This window comes from Aethalodelphis obliquidens, unplaced genomic scaffold, assembly GCF_003676395.1.
Source record: "Aethalodelphis obliquidens isolate GAN/ISIS:26980383/991018 unplaced genomic scaffold, ASM367639v1 scaffold57, whole genome shotgun sequence".
NCBI lineage: Eukaryota > Metazoa > Chordata > Mammalia > Artiodactyla > Delphinidae > Aethalodelphis > Aethalodelphis obliquidens.
In genome coordinates, this window is record NW_020838001.1 from 11,741,583 (window position 1) to 11,757,924 (window position 16,342).

At 50.5% G+C, this 16,342-nt stretch overlaps 1 protein-coding gene across 2 annotated transcripts in view; it reads left to right on the forward strand.

The window, feature by feature from the left end:
• The window catches only part of PTGIS (prostaglandin I2 synthase), a 43,523-nt gene extending 28,521 nt beyond the window's left edge, over positions 1 to 15,002 (forward strand). For both annotated transcript variants that reach the window (XM_027087041.1, XM_027087040.1), the window contains 4 exons: positions 6,205 to 6,373; positions 7,325 to 7,506; positions 9,016 to 9,167; positions 11,656 to 15,002. In XM_027087041.1, the coding sequence (XP_026942842.1) occupies positions 6,205 to 6,373; positions 7,325 to 7,506; positions 9,016 to 9,167; positions 11,656 to 11,800 (648 nt within the window). In that variant the 3' untranslated portion in view covers positions 11,801 to 15,002. The remainder of the gene's footprint in view (positions 1 to 6,204; positions 6,374 to 7,324; positions 7,507 to 9,015; positions 9,168 to 11,655) is intronic.
• The last annotated feature ends 1,340 nt before the right edge of the window (positions 15,003 to 16,342 follow it).

Consider the following 16,342-nt stretch of genomic DNA (forward strand, 5'->3'; position numbering starts at 1 on the left):
GTCTACTCTGGCCAGGGTGGCCTCTCTGAGGAGGAGATGACTGAGCTGAACCCTGGATGATAAGAAAGATCTAGATTTGGGGACTTGGGGGAAGATGTGGGGATAGAGTATTCCAGGAAGGGGAGGTGGTGGCCATGGAGATGAGGAAGAAGTGGATAGATTCTGGAAACCAAGGGAACACAGGGCCAGTGAAGCTGGTGAAGGACTAGATACTGGAGTGAGAGAAAGCAGGGCTGAGGTTGCCGCATCTCCAGGCCTGGCTGCTGCCCTCGCCCCAACCGTGAGCCCCTCCTTCTTTGGGCCCCACCTCGGCAGTGACAGTTACACAGGCTGACATTTCTGGGTAATTCCTCTCCCATTGACTTACGACTTATTTTTAGTTTTTTCCCAGAGCCATTAACTGTCCTTGCAGGCAGAGGCTGGGAAGGGTTGGGGGCTGGGTTTATTCAGCAGTTGGGGCCCCATTAGTGTCTGATAACATATTTATGGGCAGTGACTTGGGACTCCAAACTGTCCCCATAATCCCCTATGGAAATGACCTCTGTCAGCAGAACCGGATGCTGGCCTAGGGGCTTGACTGGCAGCAAGCCCGGCAAACAGCCTTTGGCGGGGCCAGGAGAACTGGGCAAGAGCTGGGGTCAGGGTGTCCTCTGAGACTGAGTTGTTGGCAGCGTCCAGAATTCAGGCAGGTGGAAGACCCTTCAAGATCTCGAGTCTTTTGAGAGTAGGGCCAAGAGGCTGGGTATCCCAGTGGTTTGGGGCACAGGCTCTGTGGACAACCTGCCTGAACTTGGATCCTGACTTTACCACCACTTGGCAAGTCAGTCCCTTCTTAGTGCCTCGCTTTACTCCTCCGTAAAATAGAGACGGCAGGACCTTCCTCAAGGCGTTGTGGGGAGGATGAAAGGAAGCAATCCACGTAAAATCCTGTAACTGTGCTTGGCAGGTAACTAGTGCTCAGTAAACATATTCAAGAAATACTTAGTGAGGGCCCACTGTGTGCCAGGCACCATTCTAGAGGCTGGGAAGAGAGCAGTGAGCAGAACAAAGACCCCTGCCCTTAAGGAGCTGACATCGTGGTGGGAGAAGACAGACAATTACTAAACACGGAAGTATGTAAAATGTATTACAGATCGTAAGTTCTGTGGAGAACAGATAAAGCAGGGAAAAGGGATGGCGGCAGGAGCGAGGAGGGCCTGCTTTTTTGAGTGGTCAAGGAAGGCCTCACCGAGAGGGTGACATCTGAGCAGAACCTCAAAGCAAGTGAGAGAGTGAGCCATGTAGCTGTGTAGGATGGGGGAGGGGGTGGGCAGCAAGTGCAAAGGCCCTGAGGTGGGGATGAGGGTGATGCGGCAGGGAGGTAGCAGGAGCCAGACCATGCAGGACCCTGTAGGCCATGGGGAGCACTTTTGGCTCTTCCTCTGAAATGGAAACCCTTTAAAGGCTGTGAGCAGAGGAGTGACATGGCCTGCCTTCTGCTTTAGAGGGGTCATTCTGGCTGCATTGCTGAGAATAGACTGTAGTGGGGGGAGTGGAGGCAAGGAGACCAGGGAGGAGGCCGCAGCAATATCCAGGCAAGAGAGGATGGTGCTGGACCAGAGGGCAGAAGGGAGAGGGATTGGCTTCTGGACATATTTCCAGGTAGAGTCAACAGGCTTTGCTCTTGGATGGGACATTAGGAGAAGATGTCAACCAGGATGACTCCAGGCTTGGGCGTGGGTAGCAGGAAGGCTGAAGTTGAGGAAGATGGTGGAAGGAGTGACTTCTGGGGGAGAAAGTCGGGGGTTTGTTTGGGGCATGTTGAGTTCTAGCTGGAGAGCGGGCAGGTAGGAGCGCCTGGAGAAAAGAAGAGTCTGGGGTCCAGGGTTAAGGTCCAGGCTGGACATGTTGGGGGGTTGACAGCGCAGAGATGGTTGTTCAAGGGTGGATGGAGAAGCGGGCCAAGCCCTGGGCCTCTCCAGCGTGGGGGTCGGAAAGATGAGGAGAGCCAGCAAGGGAGACGAGGAGCCGCCAGGGAGGGGAGCTCGGAGGGAGCGCCACCCAGAGGCCAGCTGCAAAAGTGTTCCAAGGAGTTGAGAAATGGTAGCTGGGATTGCTGTCGTCAGATCTGAGTGAGGAGTAATCATTTCAAAAGATACTGTTGAGCACTTAACCCTGTGCCAGTCACCCGACTGAGCACTTTACAAACATCATCTCACAGGATCCTCGAAAACGCTCCGTGAGTCCAGAGCCCCAGACCTGGGGTCTAGGCTGATGGAGGGGTCAGGGGGTCTCCAGCATCCAGGGGCTAGAGGAGGGCCTGGTGGGCTGAGATCCAAGGTCCAGGCAGGGGAAGAGGCTGGCTCCTAGGGGACGTGGGCCGGGTTGGGGTGGGCTGAGTGGGCGGAGGGAGGAGAGCTCCCAAAGGCCTGCCTCTGCGGGCCCATCATGGTCCGGGCCGCTCTCCCAGCTCTGAGCTGTCAGGCAATGGGCGGCTCTGCTGACCACGGTAGTGCTGGGACTGACACCGCTAACTGTCGCGGCCCCATCAGTCAAGTTTCATTCTTCTCTTCCTTCTCCACGTCTGCCTTGGCCTCAGCAGCCATGGCTGCAGGAACTCCTGGGTGGTCCTCAGTGGGGGGAGGCGGACTGTGGGAGCTGCATGGGCACGGGGTTTACAGATGCTCAGCTGCTCAGTGGAGATGATCGCGATCGTGATCGTGGAGGCACTGCAACGTGAGGATGAAAAGCAAAAGCAGTGTTTCGAGTGAGACAGACTCGGGTGGAATCCCAGCTCTGCCACTGACTAGTTGTGTGACCTTGAATAGATCACTTCACTTTTCTGGGCTTCAATTTCACCATCCAAAAGGAGGAGGTAATAAGAATAATAGCTGTGCACAGAATTGGGTTTTTCCCCTTCAGTAGTTTCATTTTGAGATAATTATAGGTTATAGAAGAGTTGCAAAGATAGTACAGAGAGTTCCCAAATACGCTTCGCCCAGCTCCTCCCAGTGTTAACTTCTTACAGAACCACCGTGCATGTGGGAAAACTAGAAATCAGCGTTGGTACATTACTATTAATTGAAAGTCCATACTTTATCCAGACTTCCCCAGTTTTTCCACTACTGTCCCTTTTCTCTTCCAGGATCCAATCCAGGATCTACTTTGCACTTAGAGTATTCTTTTATTCCCTTAGAAAAAAATTTTAATCACAAAAAAATGAAAATAAATGTAATCTGTGATCTCCCACCCCTCACCTCTGTGTTCTCTCACGCCTCAGATGGGCTTTCCCAGGTGGTGGCAGCAAAGGCCACCAGCAGCTCTTGGCAACTTGGCAGTCCCCATGGAGGAGGGATTCTTTCTCCCGTGAATTCCAGCACAAACCCCAAGTCTGATACCCACTGGCCCAGCCCAGGTCACCTGTCCCCTCTGAGTCCGTCACTGACTGAGTGGCCCAGGCTGGGGTCACATGGTCACACCTGACGTCTGGAGGGGGTAGTTTCGCCCCAGACAATCCACTGGACTTCACATGAAGTGGAGGTAGTTCTCCAAAGGAAAATGGGCTGCTGTTACCCAAAGGCAGGGGAGTGGTGCGGGGCAGGCAGGGCTGCAGGTGTCCCCACTCCAGTTGACTGACAGTGCGGAGAGGAGGCCACAAGGTGGCGCACGTGAGCCGCTGAGCACCGGGTCTGGCTCACAGTGCGCGCCCCCTGGAGGTCAGATACCGTCGTTCACAGAAAAGGTAGAACAGAGCACAGGCGCTGCTGGGTGGTGGACTTTTGCTGCAGTGAGAGGGAGGGAGATTAGACAGAAGTGTCCTCGTAAACTGAGGCAAGGTCCTGTGGGAGAACACTCAGCTTCCAGGGTAGTGGACTAAGGATCTCATGGCTGTGTGATCATACACACATGCACGCTCACACATCGGTGCAGCTGGGCGGAAAGCAGTCTTCGTCACCTCCCTAACTTGCCACAACTTCTTCCTGAAAGCAAAGTTAACCGAGCAGCCTTGTTTCCCACTCCTGCTTTGTAATTAATGAGCGGTGGCCCGCATCTGACCATCTGGGCAGGTAAAATGGCCTTGGCACTGAGTTAACCCAAAGCTGAATTATTTATCGCCTGCATTCCCCTGGCTGTTTAAGTGATGGACAGCAAGTGACCTTGCTTGTTTCAGCCGGACCTGAGGCTCTGGAGGAAATCTCAGAGAGAGTCCAAGGCCTCCATCGGTTCTCGAACCCGAGGGAGGGGCTGGTGAGAGAGGGAGACCACTTCTGAACACCTACCGTGTGCTCAGCCTGTGGGAGTCGCTCGTATTCCTTGTGGCCGACCCAGGAGTGGGCACGTATTTATTCCCATTTTACCAAGAGGGAGGTTCTGAAACCCAGAGAGGGGAGTGGCTTGTCCAGGGTCACAGGAAGTGGGCAGCTGGGATTTGAACCCAACTCTGCCTGGTCCTGGTCCTGGGCTGTGCCAGCCCACCTCCAAGCCTGCTTTGGAGGTCCCCAGCCCAAAGGAACATAGATGTTTATTTGACAGATACCACTGAGCCCCCCACAATCTGCTGGGCAGTGGGGAGGGACTAGGGCATGCTTAGTTTTCCTTTTCAGTAAGAAGGTGTGATAACGGTGCCTGCTTGATAGGAAGATTGAATGAGGGCACCTGGCACCTCTAAATTCATGGCAGCTAAAGAGAAAGAAAATCTGTTTCACCATCATTGATGCCTTTGTGCATTTATTTTCTGCCTCTCTCCCCTCCCAGCTTCTGTCCCAGAGGAAACCTCAGTTGCCAGGTTCTTGAATCTCCTTCTAGAGATGGTCTGTGCTTCCTCATATATATCCCTCTTTAAATGTACACACAAATGGTAGCACGATGAGGCCCCGTCCCGCATCTTGCTTCAGTGCATCTTGGCTACTGTCCCATATCGGCACGCACAAAGTCAGCTCCTTTTTAGCAACTTCCGGTGTCATCATCCTATGGATGGGTCATCCTTTATCACACTGATCTCCTATTGAGGTTGCTTCCAATCTTTCCCTGTTACATCAGCACCGTGAGAAATATCCTTGTGCAAATGTCCTTTCGTCCATGTGCAATAGCGTCTGTCATTGAATTTCTGGGTAAACATGATATGTGATGACTCCTTAATATTCCATTATTAAGATTGGATAAGATAGTCATTTATGGTAGACAAAAATCTTCCTCCAAATCGAGGTTAATTGGTATTCCAACCATATCTAGAGTTCATTTAAGGATACCCCATCATATCTTAGCCACATGCTGAATACCGGAGTATTAAAATATTGAGCCAAGGCTGAAGTCTTGGGGCAAGAAATTTTATCCGTTTTCCTAATTATTTACCTATTGGGAAGTTTTACATAATTTTTGTTCAAGAAACTAATAGCTTTCACAGTCATCATTGATTATTGCTGCTTTGCTATATATGCACACAATACTCAAATGTTTGAAAGCAAACGTTCAGATTTTGTACCAGTTTCTTATTATTGCATAACAACCAACCACAAAAACTCGGTGGCATACCTTGATGAGCGTTTATTTAACTCACCTGTCTGTGGGTCTGCTGGGAGTCAGCTGGTCTAGACCAGGCTCGGCTGGACAGCTCAGCTCTGCTCCGGGTGTCTCTCATCTTCCTCTTGGGACCAGCCAGCTAGCCGGGCAAGTAGAAACCCACAAGGTCTCTTAAGGCCTAGACTTAGCACTGCTGTTCTGTCAATTCTGCCTCGTTCTATTGGCCTAAGCAGGTCACATGGCTCAGCCCAAATCCAAGGGGCTGAGGAAATACGCTCTGCCCCTTTAATGTGAGGAAGTGCAGAGTCACACGGTAAGAAGCATGCATGCAGGGAAGGTTGGGGAATTGGGGCTAAGGATGCATCCATCCTCAGATGTTAACAGTAATCTTAACTGATATACTTTGTACTGACATTTTCGCTGATTAGCTATGGAGGTTTCCTGTGTGACCTCAGATCAATGATTTTGCTCAAGGTCAGGGATGCCAAGAGTGGCCTTGAAGCAGGCATTGGGCTAGGCCAAAGCCACCAGAGCATATTTGGGCCGTGTCCTGAGGCCGAAGATAGACATGGGTCCTCAGGAGTGGGAACCCAGGCCTCCCGGCCGCAGTGCCTTGGCCCAGGCTGTGTCTGTGGCACAGACTGGTGAGCTCCCAGCCCAGCTTTGCGCTCTTGATGCTGTAACGGGGGCGCCTTCTCGTTTCAGGGGAACATGGGTCCTGCCGCCTTCTGGGTCCTGCTCTTCCTTCTCAGGACCCCCGAGGCTCTGGCTGCTGTCCGCGGAGAGCTTGAGCCTATGCTCTTGCAAGTAGAGCAGCCCATTTCGCAGATGACCGCCCTCCCACAGAAGGTTTTGGACAGCATGCCTGTGCTTGGTGAGACAGTCAGACCCTCCAAGACAGCCCCAAAGGCCAGGGCATCATGGGCCCCCAAGCCCGCCCTCCCCGTCATGGGTTCCCAGCGTCCAGGGTCCATCGGTGTCCTCTGACCTAGGGTCCCCCTGGGCCTCCTGTCTTCATAGACCTGGCATCTCCATGCCCTGGTCTCCACTACCCATGTTTCATGGTCTCAGTGGGAGATTTTTTGTTGCAAGTGGCAAAACACCTAACTTAAATGGGCTGAAGCAGAAAAGGGACTTCATGTGGGGCAGGTAACTAAAAAGTCTAGAGGGACTGGCTTCAGGCACAGGTAGATCCAGGTGCTTTAGCAATGCCATCAGGTCTTTGTCCATCCTCAGCCTCATTTTCCACTGGGTTGACTCCAGTCTCAGGCTGGCAAGATGGCTGCCAGTGGCTCCGGGCTGATGTGTTCCCGGCTCTGGGAGGGTGTGCTTCTCTGCAACGTTCCTACCCAGAGCCTCAGGAATGTGTCTCTTTGGCTCTCTTTGGGTCGTGTGCCCATCTGGAGCCAATCATGGGTGCTCTGATTAGTGAAATCAACAGCCCAACCCCTGAGAGTGGGGGAGGGGATGGTCCCCAGAAGAAAGCAGGGAACTGTTTCCAGAAACGGAATGTATGCTGGGCAGGCAGACACAACCAATATGGCTGGCCCTGCTCTTTCCCTAGCCTGCTCTGGTATCTCCCTGGAAGATACCTTCCCTCACAGCTTCTTTTAGGGTCAGACCCAAACCTTCATGTCCAAAGTCTCTGAAGACTGCAGCAATCATATCTCATCACTTGGCCATTTTGGGTCTTGCTTTGTGATGGTGGGCAAGTCATGCACCCTCTCTGAGCCTTTCCACCTGCCTCTGTAAAATGAGAGCTGGGGGTGGCATTCGAGTGGGGAAGAGGACAGTGCTGAACCCCCCTTTTACCTGCCCTGTGCAGACAGCGTGCTGAGTGAGAGCCTCAGGCTCACCGCTGCACCCTTCATCACCCGCGAGGTCGTGGTGGACATGGCCTTGCCCATGGCAGATGGGCGGGAATTCACCCTGCGAAGTGGCGACCGCCTCCTCCTCTTCCCCTTCCTGAGTCCCCAGAAGGACCCGGAGATCTACACAGACCCAGAGGTAAAAGGCAGACCAGGGGCTGTGGGGGAGGATGAGTGGCTTCAGGATCTGTCCTATCTGAGTGGCAGCCAGTTCTGCTCTTTGTTTGCTGGGGAACCTTGCCCCGATCACTTCATCTCTCTGTACCTCTGTTTCCTCACCTGTGAAATGGACCTCAGAATAGCACCTGCCTCACAGGGTTGTCAGGAAGATTAAATGTGATCATGTCACCAAGATCTTCATAGCACCTGGCACACACTAAGCGCTTTGCAGGGGACAGCTGAGCAATTTTTCCTGTTTTCAGAATGTTCTAATGTCAGCTTCCCAGCACTTTTACCTCTCCCTGGAATTTGAGATGGGGCAAACTTTTACAATTTTTAACAGGTTTGGATGTTTTCTGTGTGCCAGGTTCTGTGCTGTGCATCCATGCCTCCATCCAACCATCCATCCATCCATCCATCCACCCAACATCCATCCATCCACCCAACATCCATGCATCCATCCATCCATCCATGCATCCATCCATCCACCCAACATCCATCCATCCATCTATCCATCCATGCAACCATCCATCCATCACCTCACCCTTCCACCTGTCTATCCACCAGTCCATTCACCTATCCTTCCACCCATCCTTCATTTAGCACCTACTCTGTACAACAAAGCCCTATGCTCAGACACAATCTTCACATTACCACTCTACAATGTAACCAAAGGAAATTGGCCTTCTCTTTTTTAAAAATAATTTTAATTTCTTTTATTTTAAATTGCAAAAGTAATATATACTTACAAGATAGAAATATAGACATATATATTTAAAAGTAAAAACTTATCTTCATTCCACTTCCTCTCCAGTTCCACAGGGTTCTCTAACAGTGGTTGGGAGCGTGTCCTTTATAGATAATATTTATGCCTTTACAGACATACACACAACACACACACATATGAATAGGCAGGTGTGTAGTACAGGATCACACAATACATGTTATTCCAACACTTTCTTTTTTCATTCAACAACCAGTCCTTTTATTATTTTTCTTAATTAATTAATTTATTTGTTTTTATTTTTGGCTGTATTGCGTCTTCATTGCAGTGCATGGGCTTCTCATTGTTGTGGCTTCTCTTGTTGTGGAGCACAGGCTCTAGGCGTGAGGGCTTCAGTAGTTGTGGCGCGCAGGCTCAGTAGCTGTGGCGCACGGGCTTAGTTGGTCCACGGCATGTGGGATCTTCCTGGAGCAGGGCTCGAACCTGTGTTCCCTGCATTGGCAGGCAGATTCTTAACCACTGCGCCACTAGGGAAGCCCTCAACAACCAGTCTTAAAAGTTCTTTCCATGTCAGCACACACAGACCAAGCTCAACATTATAAAGAGCTGCCATAATTTTTAACCAGTCCCCTATCAGTTGGGCTTTACATTATTTCCATTTTTTCTCTCTTATAAACAAGACTGTGATGAACATCCTCATACATTTTTCTTTGTCCATGCCTATTTTGGGGGTGGCATCAGAAAGGGACCTTCTTCCTATTTCAGGTATTTAAATACAACCGATTCCTGAACCCTGATGGATCAGAGAAGAAAGACTTTTACAAGGATGGGAAGCGACTGAAGAATTACAGCATGCCATGGGGAGCAGGGCACAACCAGTGCCTGGGGAGGGGTTATGCCATCAGCAGCATCAAACAGTGAGTACCGGGCACGGGGAGCCGAGTGCCTCATAAATTCTCCTCCCTGGGCCCCAAGAGCCTTGGCCTTCGGATCACAAACAGATTGGACCAGGGGTTATGACATCCGCCTGTCCTTCTGTCCAGCTGGGTAACCTTCTGTGCCTCTGTCTCCTCAACTGTAAAATAGGAGTACTGATCATACTACATCCCAGGGGTGTCGGGACAAATGAAGTGGACCTTTCTAGGTACTTTAGCCACTGCCTGGCTTATTGTAGGTATTTGATAAAAGTTATTATTTGTGATTACTAATATTACTATTATTAATGTTTAGGCATTATGCTAGTGAATGGGCACATTACATTAAGCTTTTGGCCTCAGCTTTCTCAACAGTAAAATGGAGATAATAATACAGTTGGTTCTGCTCTAACGCTTCATGTGCATTGCTAAAAATCCCCACACCATGGGAAATCACAAAGTAAAAACCACACGATTGTGGGGGAAATAGGGCTGGGGCCCAACCCTCAAAAACTTCACCAGTGACACACACACAAAAAGATATGCACCTAGGAAAATACAGTAGTATAGGTTTACACATGTTAAATGGAATAAACAGAAATACCTAAGTGCTCCAATAAATATGGTGCTTTACTTTGAAAACGACCTGATGTTTGCCATGCAAGTGGGCATTGGATGGAGCTGTGAGTTACGATGACGCCTGGGAGGAGGGTTATCTGAGGTCAGACGCCTGAAGGGAATGGTGTGGGTCACCACCCACTGGTGTGTGCGTTTTGTGAATTCCTGCTCAGCTTGGTTCAGCTGGGTGCAGTTTTTCATTCTCCCAGTGTTTCTTGCAGATGAAATGACCACAAGCAAATGTGAAATTTGTGTTACGCTTCATTCTTGCCCTAATAGATCAATCCCACTGGAACAAATGCACATGTTCAAAACAAGTGTTGCAGCAGAACCGACTGAAGTTCCCACTCCATAAAGTTTTTGGACAGATAAAAAGAGATAATGGATATGAAATGCTTAGCACTGTGTCTGGAACATAGTGTTCAATAATTGAGCTAATTTGTTATTATTTTAATCTCAGTTAATTGTCATGATACCTGCCAGCTGGTCAGTCTATCACTGACTCCAGAGGTCAAATCATTCCTCACGGTCAGGCACCTGGTGAGTGGAGGTGCCAGGATCCAAATCCAGGTGTGGGTACAGATACCTTCCACCCACCCAACCCCACCCATATAAACTCACCCTCTACCATCCTGCAGCTTCAGAGCTGGAATGGATACATCCCACCTTGTTGACCTTCTTTGACCAGATGGGGAAACCGAGGCCCCGAGTGGGAAGAATCACACGCCCTTAAGAGGCAGAGCCCAGGGACTTCCCTGGTGGTCCAGTGGTTAAGACTCTGTGCTTCCGCTGCAGGGGGCATGGGTTCGATCCCTGGTAGGGGAACTAAGATACCATGGCCGAAAAACAAAAGGCAGAGCCCAGGTGTGCGCCCAGCTCTCCTGCCCAGATCGTTGACATTGCTCTGTCCTCATCTTCCCTCTTTTTCACTCGTTCAATAAGATTAGAGAATCCCTGCCATGCATTCTGTCTGGCATTGGGCATCTGGTTCGCCGTGGGAGCAGGTGGTAAGGTCCAGAGTAGTAGAGGATCCAGCCTGACCTTTATTAACACAGGTGGTGGTAAGATAAGGCAGGTGGAACCAGTTCACATCAGGTGGGGCTGCCACCACATTTCGGGGCCCACTGATTACATCATCATGTAGTTTGTGTACTTATTAGGACAGCTTTCCAGAAGGTGGCAGTAAAGAGTGCCTGCCTGCTCTTGCAAAGTTGGTATATTCTAACAGTTTTCCGCAGACAGCAGTAAGATATCTGGAGGGAGGGGTGCCTGCTTCTGATCTCACAAAGGCAGCTGTGGCTCAGCAGCAGCCCAGACGAGGCAGACGGTTCCAGGAGTTTGGTGGGGGTCTGGGCTGCGTATGGTGGGAAGAATCAGGAAGGGTCACTGTCCGTGTTAATCACAAGCTAGGCTGTGCTCTGCTGTGTCAAACGACCTCCAAGTCTCAGTGGCTCGTATAACAAAGGTTTAGTTCCCACTCACACAACGTTGGCTGTGGGTTTGGGGGGGCTCTTCCCCTCCATGCAGGGACTCAGGGGCCAGGATCTTCCCATCTTCCCACTCCATCATCTCAGCGTGGAACCCACACAGCTGCCAGGCAGTAGAGAAAGCTGGAGAGTCAGGCACTAGCTCGGAAGTGCTTTGATGTGGAATTGACCCACGTCACTCCTGCCTACAGGCCATCAGCCAGGACTCGGGAGCTCCTGGACTGGTGAGCAGGAAATGCCTGTGCTCTGCTCTCGTGCCCTCCTTTCCCACTTTAACCAAAGTGAGAGCTGGGGTGAGACCCAGGAGGACGCCATTGCTTTCCTGCCTGACTCCAAACAGGCCTCCCACTCTCCCCCTTCACGCCTTCAACACTGTCTCTCTGCAGATTCGTGTTCCTCGTGCTGGCGCGCTTTGACCTGGAGCTGATCAGCCCGGACGTGGAGATGCCCTTGTTTGACCTCAGCAGGTACGGCTTCGGGCTGATGCAGCCGGAACACGACGTGCCTGTCCGTTATCGCATCCGGCCTTGAGCTCCGGGGCAGATGGGACTCCACGCACCCAGCCTGACCCTAGTCGCCCAACGTTCTGTGCCTGCGTTCGGCCTGGGTACAGAGCTTTGCACACCCGACGGTGCCAAGCGTTATCCCTTCCCTACTGTTTTTCCTAGAAGGCTGTGTCTGGGGGAGGGGAAAGTAGGGGAGTGAAGAAAAGACACCAAAAGCTCTGCGGATTATCTGCTGCAAAGGTTAAGTTCCAAAACGAGGCTCTTTCCGCTCCCAGCCCCTCTTGCCCCTCTCACCTTTAGGATACCCACTAAAGCTCGGGCAGACGGGGCACAACTAGGAGACCCCACTGCTCTGCCCCCAGCCCCCACGGGCTGCCGTCCAAGGCCCTGACAGTGGTGCCATCCAGACCCTAACCAGTCAGAGCAGATGCTGGCCACTAAAAGGCCATGTGGGCCTAGCAGTGCGTCTGTTGAAATAAACTCTGTCCCCAAATTTTTATTAAACTACCTAAAGCCAAAGAGTCTCTTACAATATCTGCTTTCCTAGGCGCCCCACTTGCTAGACACTTCCCGCATCTCTCCATTCACACCGATCCTTGAGAAAATGCTGGAGGGTTTCCCGATGCTGGTGCATCCCCAGTGTGGAGTGGGGGCAGCCTCCAGATGATGGGCTCTGAGGACCAGGCTTCTGTGCGTTACAGTTATGGGCTCCAGACGGGGTGGGTGTTCCCAGCGCTGGGCCTCAGGCAGGGAGTTAGCAAGACACAGCCCCGCCTGGATGGCCCCAGTGAAAGGAAGCGGCCAGGGCTCCTGGGACTGGTCAAGCCAAAGAAGAGGAGGTGTTGGTTTCCTACATTCTAGCTTAGAAGCTCCAGCTGTGGGCACCGTCCAGATTGCAGGCCTGTTTTGTTTGTCCTACATTAAAAAAAAAATACATTAGTGTTATCTTGTCATCTTTGGGAAAGTTGATTCAAAATGTCCAGCTTCTCTTGAAAACTTGAAAGATCTGTCCACACTGGGCCCATATTCCCAAGGGCAACCACTGGCCAGAGCTCAGTAGCAGCTGCCTCCCTGTCGGGGGCCTGTGGGCTCTGGTTCACCAGGATTTCTACTTGGTCTGCTTTTCTAGTCACAGCACCTCCTGTCCCCCGAAGACACCCAAGTTTGAGAACCCTGTTCCTACTCCTAGAGGTGATATTGCAGGAGGTGGTGGGAACCCGCTGATTGGTTCTCAGACCAATGGTCCATCCTGTCCTGGGTGCACCACCCTTTGATCAAACAGATCAGTGATGAAAACTTGCCTTTGCATCAGCTTTAGGAAAAAAAAAAAGATCAAAAAGAAAAATTGCCTGGAAACTTTTATTATGATGACAAGTATTAATACTAGGTCCTGTTTATTGAGGACCCTCTAAATGCCTGTGACAGGAACAGTAGATATAGTATTTCTACTTTTCACGGCATCTCTGCAAAGAGAGGATGGTTATGCCCTCTTTATAGTTGAGGAAATGGGCTCAGAGAGGTGAAGTGACTTGCCCAGAGTCGCACAGCTTGTAAGCTGATAGAATTTTGCAAACAGACTTACTGTCCCAGTAGCAAATGCTAGATGGGTGGCTCTGTGCTCTTTGGGCTCAGTGGGGTGGTGGACCGGCAGTTCTGTTTGGCATCAGAGAGCTGACAGAGCCAGAGACACCCATGGGTGGATGCATCTCATGAGATGTGGACACGCATACACACATATAGCTAGGTCCCTGTAGCTTTAGCTGGAGCGAGAAGAGAGGACCTGAGATCTCTGAATGTTCCAGGGGCTAGTCTCTTCTCAGGGCGGCACCGGGGCTTGGGGGCTTCCCTGGCCCTCAGCCTCCAGGCGGCCCTAGGATTCCCAGACAGGCACTGTGATTGGCAGGAGGCGGGATATCCCCAGGGAAACCCATCTTCACGCCTGGGTGACCCCCACTGCCTCCTGCTTCTTAACTCTGCAGGAAATCAGGGCTGGCAGCCTCCTGTGGGAGGACGGAGCCAGTTTCCATGGCAACCCTCAGCTGCCTCTTCCTTCCTGGCTTGGAAGGGAAGGGAGGAGGCCGCAGAAATAGCTCCAGGAAGATCTCTTGTACGTGGCTGCTAACCTGGTGTGCTGGGGAAAAGCCCTTCTGATTTCCCCCTTCCAAATCAGGGCTGCTTTGTCACTGAGACTAGATTCTCACCTGTGTTCAAAAAAGGGCCTTTTCCCTTTAAAGGTGACACCTAGGAGCCACAATCATTAGGAAGAGACGATTCTCCCACCAGGCAGCTCCAGCTGGTATCAGAGATATTGAAGTACAGCTTGGGAGACAATGCTTTAAACCCACCTTTGTTTCAATCTTTATTATTTTTTCTCTCTTCTTTTAAAAAATAAAGGCTATAGAGAAAAGAGGGAGAGATGAGTGGGTTAGCTCCTTGCTACAGGTTATTTAGGAAGGTACCCAGATGTCGTTGTATTTCTTCATACCTTGTTTTAGAATCACAAAATTGCAGGACCTATGTCAGAAATATTCTTAGGTTGACCTAAGGGAGTGTTTCTTTACCATCATCGTGATTATTATTTTTTGCTATATTTTGTATTGTTATTTACCAGGTATTTTCCTTTAAACAGTCTCAGTTTTTAAACTTAAATTTGTTTAAAAAGGGGACTTTTTTTCCTCTGCCGGTAACAACATGTATCGCTTGCTGCCAGAAATAGAAAGTGACTGAAAAAGAAATCTGCTGGGGAGGGGTCCTCTGTGCTGGTGTCACCAAGGCTTGGAGCCTGAGCTCTGTCTCTTCTCCGTTAGAAAATGAAACAAACACATGTTTGAGTGGCGTTAAGGCCACGCCAGCTCCACCCTGAGACTCTGTCCATGACAGTCACGGGGTGGGGGGAAGGGAGAGAAAGAGGAGTAGGCTGCCCACCACATGGGCGTGCATTACGCCTGGTGCGAGGGCTGCCCAGGGTCATCTCCTGCCACCAGTGGGTCCCGCCCACAGTGAGCTGGGGACATCCCACCTGCCCATTCTCCAGGTGGAAAAACAAGCTCGGAGGGATGACTCGTCTGGCTCAGCGTCACTGATTTGTATGTTTGTTGTTTCTTAAAGACGGTGTTTGGTGAGTAGCAGTGATTTTTCCACCTTGCTGTTTTAACAAAGAATTCTATTTTTATATAATATTGTCGAGTCGAAATGTGCTGAAATACATTAAACCACCCTTGTTTGTGGAACTGCCTCTGAGTGTGATTCAGATGGAGAGTTGGCTGTGTCCAGAATAGTGAGGTTAGTGCCTGGGAAGGGAGCACAGAGTCCGTATGTGCCTGGCTCTGGGACAGGGCCTTTCGTGGACAGAATCAAGTTGCACCTCCAGCCACCCTCCAGACCATATATTATTATCTCCATTTTTACAAAGGAGGAAACTGAGGGTCAGAAAGTGAAGTGGCTGGCCCAGGATCTTGTGGTTAATAAGTAGTAGACACGGGATTCAAATGCAGGCCTCCCTGCTTCCTGAGACCGTGTTCAGGATCTTTCTATCAACAATCCTCCTGATGGCAGAGGAGGGACCGGGTACCCTTAGCGGATTTTGGGGAAGAGGCTCACAGCCCAAAGTAAGGCAAGCAAAAAAGTGTCTTACAAGTTCACTAAATGTTACCTATCCTTCATGCAGATATATGCATTTATTTTAATATTAAAAAGAAGAGAAGATTTTTTTTTTGTGTGTGTGCCACACCGCACAGCATGCAGGATCTTAGTTCCCTGACTAGGGATAGAACCCAAGCCCCCGGCAGTGGAAGCTTGGAGTCCTAACCACTGGACCACCAGGGAATTCCCAGGAAGAAATGAATTATATTAGCTTTGGGAAAAATTGAAAAGGGAAAATCATTTTTTTCTCTCAAATCTTTGAGTAGAAATAATGTCCTGGTACTTCCCTGGTGGTCCAGCGGTTAAGACTCTGTGCTTCCACTGCAGGGGGCACAGGTTCCATCCCTGGTCTGGGAACTAAGATCCCACCTGCCGCTCAGCTTGGCCAAAAAAAAAAAAAAAATAGTGTCCGGAGGCAAATGTCCTTCATCTGTGGGGGGCCATGGAGGAACAAAGTAACACAGCAACATTTTATACGTTAAAATGTTTACATTCAACACAGCAGACATTTCTTTCTCTCTCATGCAGATGCAGGAGATCAGAGGTGGTGTGGCATCTCCACAGTCACCAGGCCTCTTCCTTTGGTCCCTCCAGCATCTGTAACCAGTGCTTTCCACCTCAGGGACCAGTGTGGCTGCTTGAGCTCCAGCCATTTTGTCCACATTCCAGCCAGCAGGAAGGGGAGAGAAGGAAAGAGAGGAAAAACCTGTTTCTATCTGATTGGTCACAATTTAGTCACATGATACTCCTTACTGCATAGGAGGCTGGGAAATGTAGTCTTTCTCTCCAGGAGACCAATATGTGCCTGCAGAAGGGCACTGCACCCCAGCTTGACAAGTGCTGCATTATGCTCTTCTGTTTACCAGTCATGGTCTGAGCCGCATGCAGGGCCAAAGGGACAACATTTGGCTTTTCTGAGCCATTG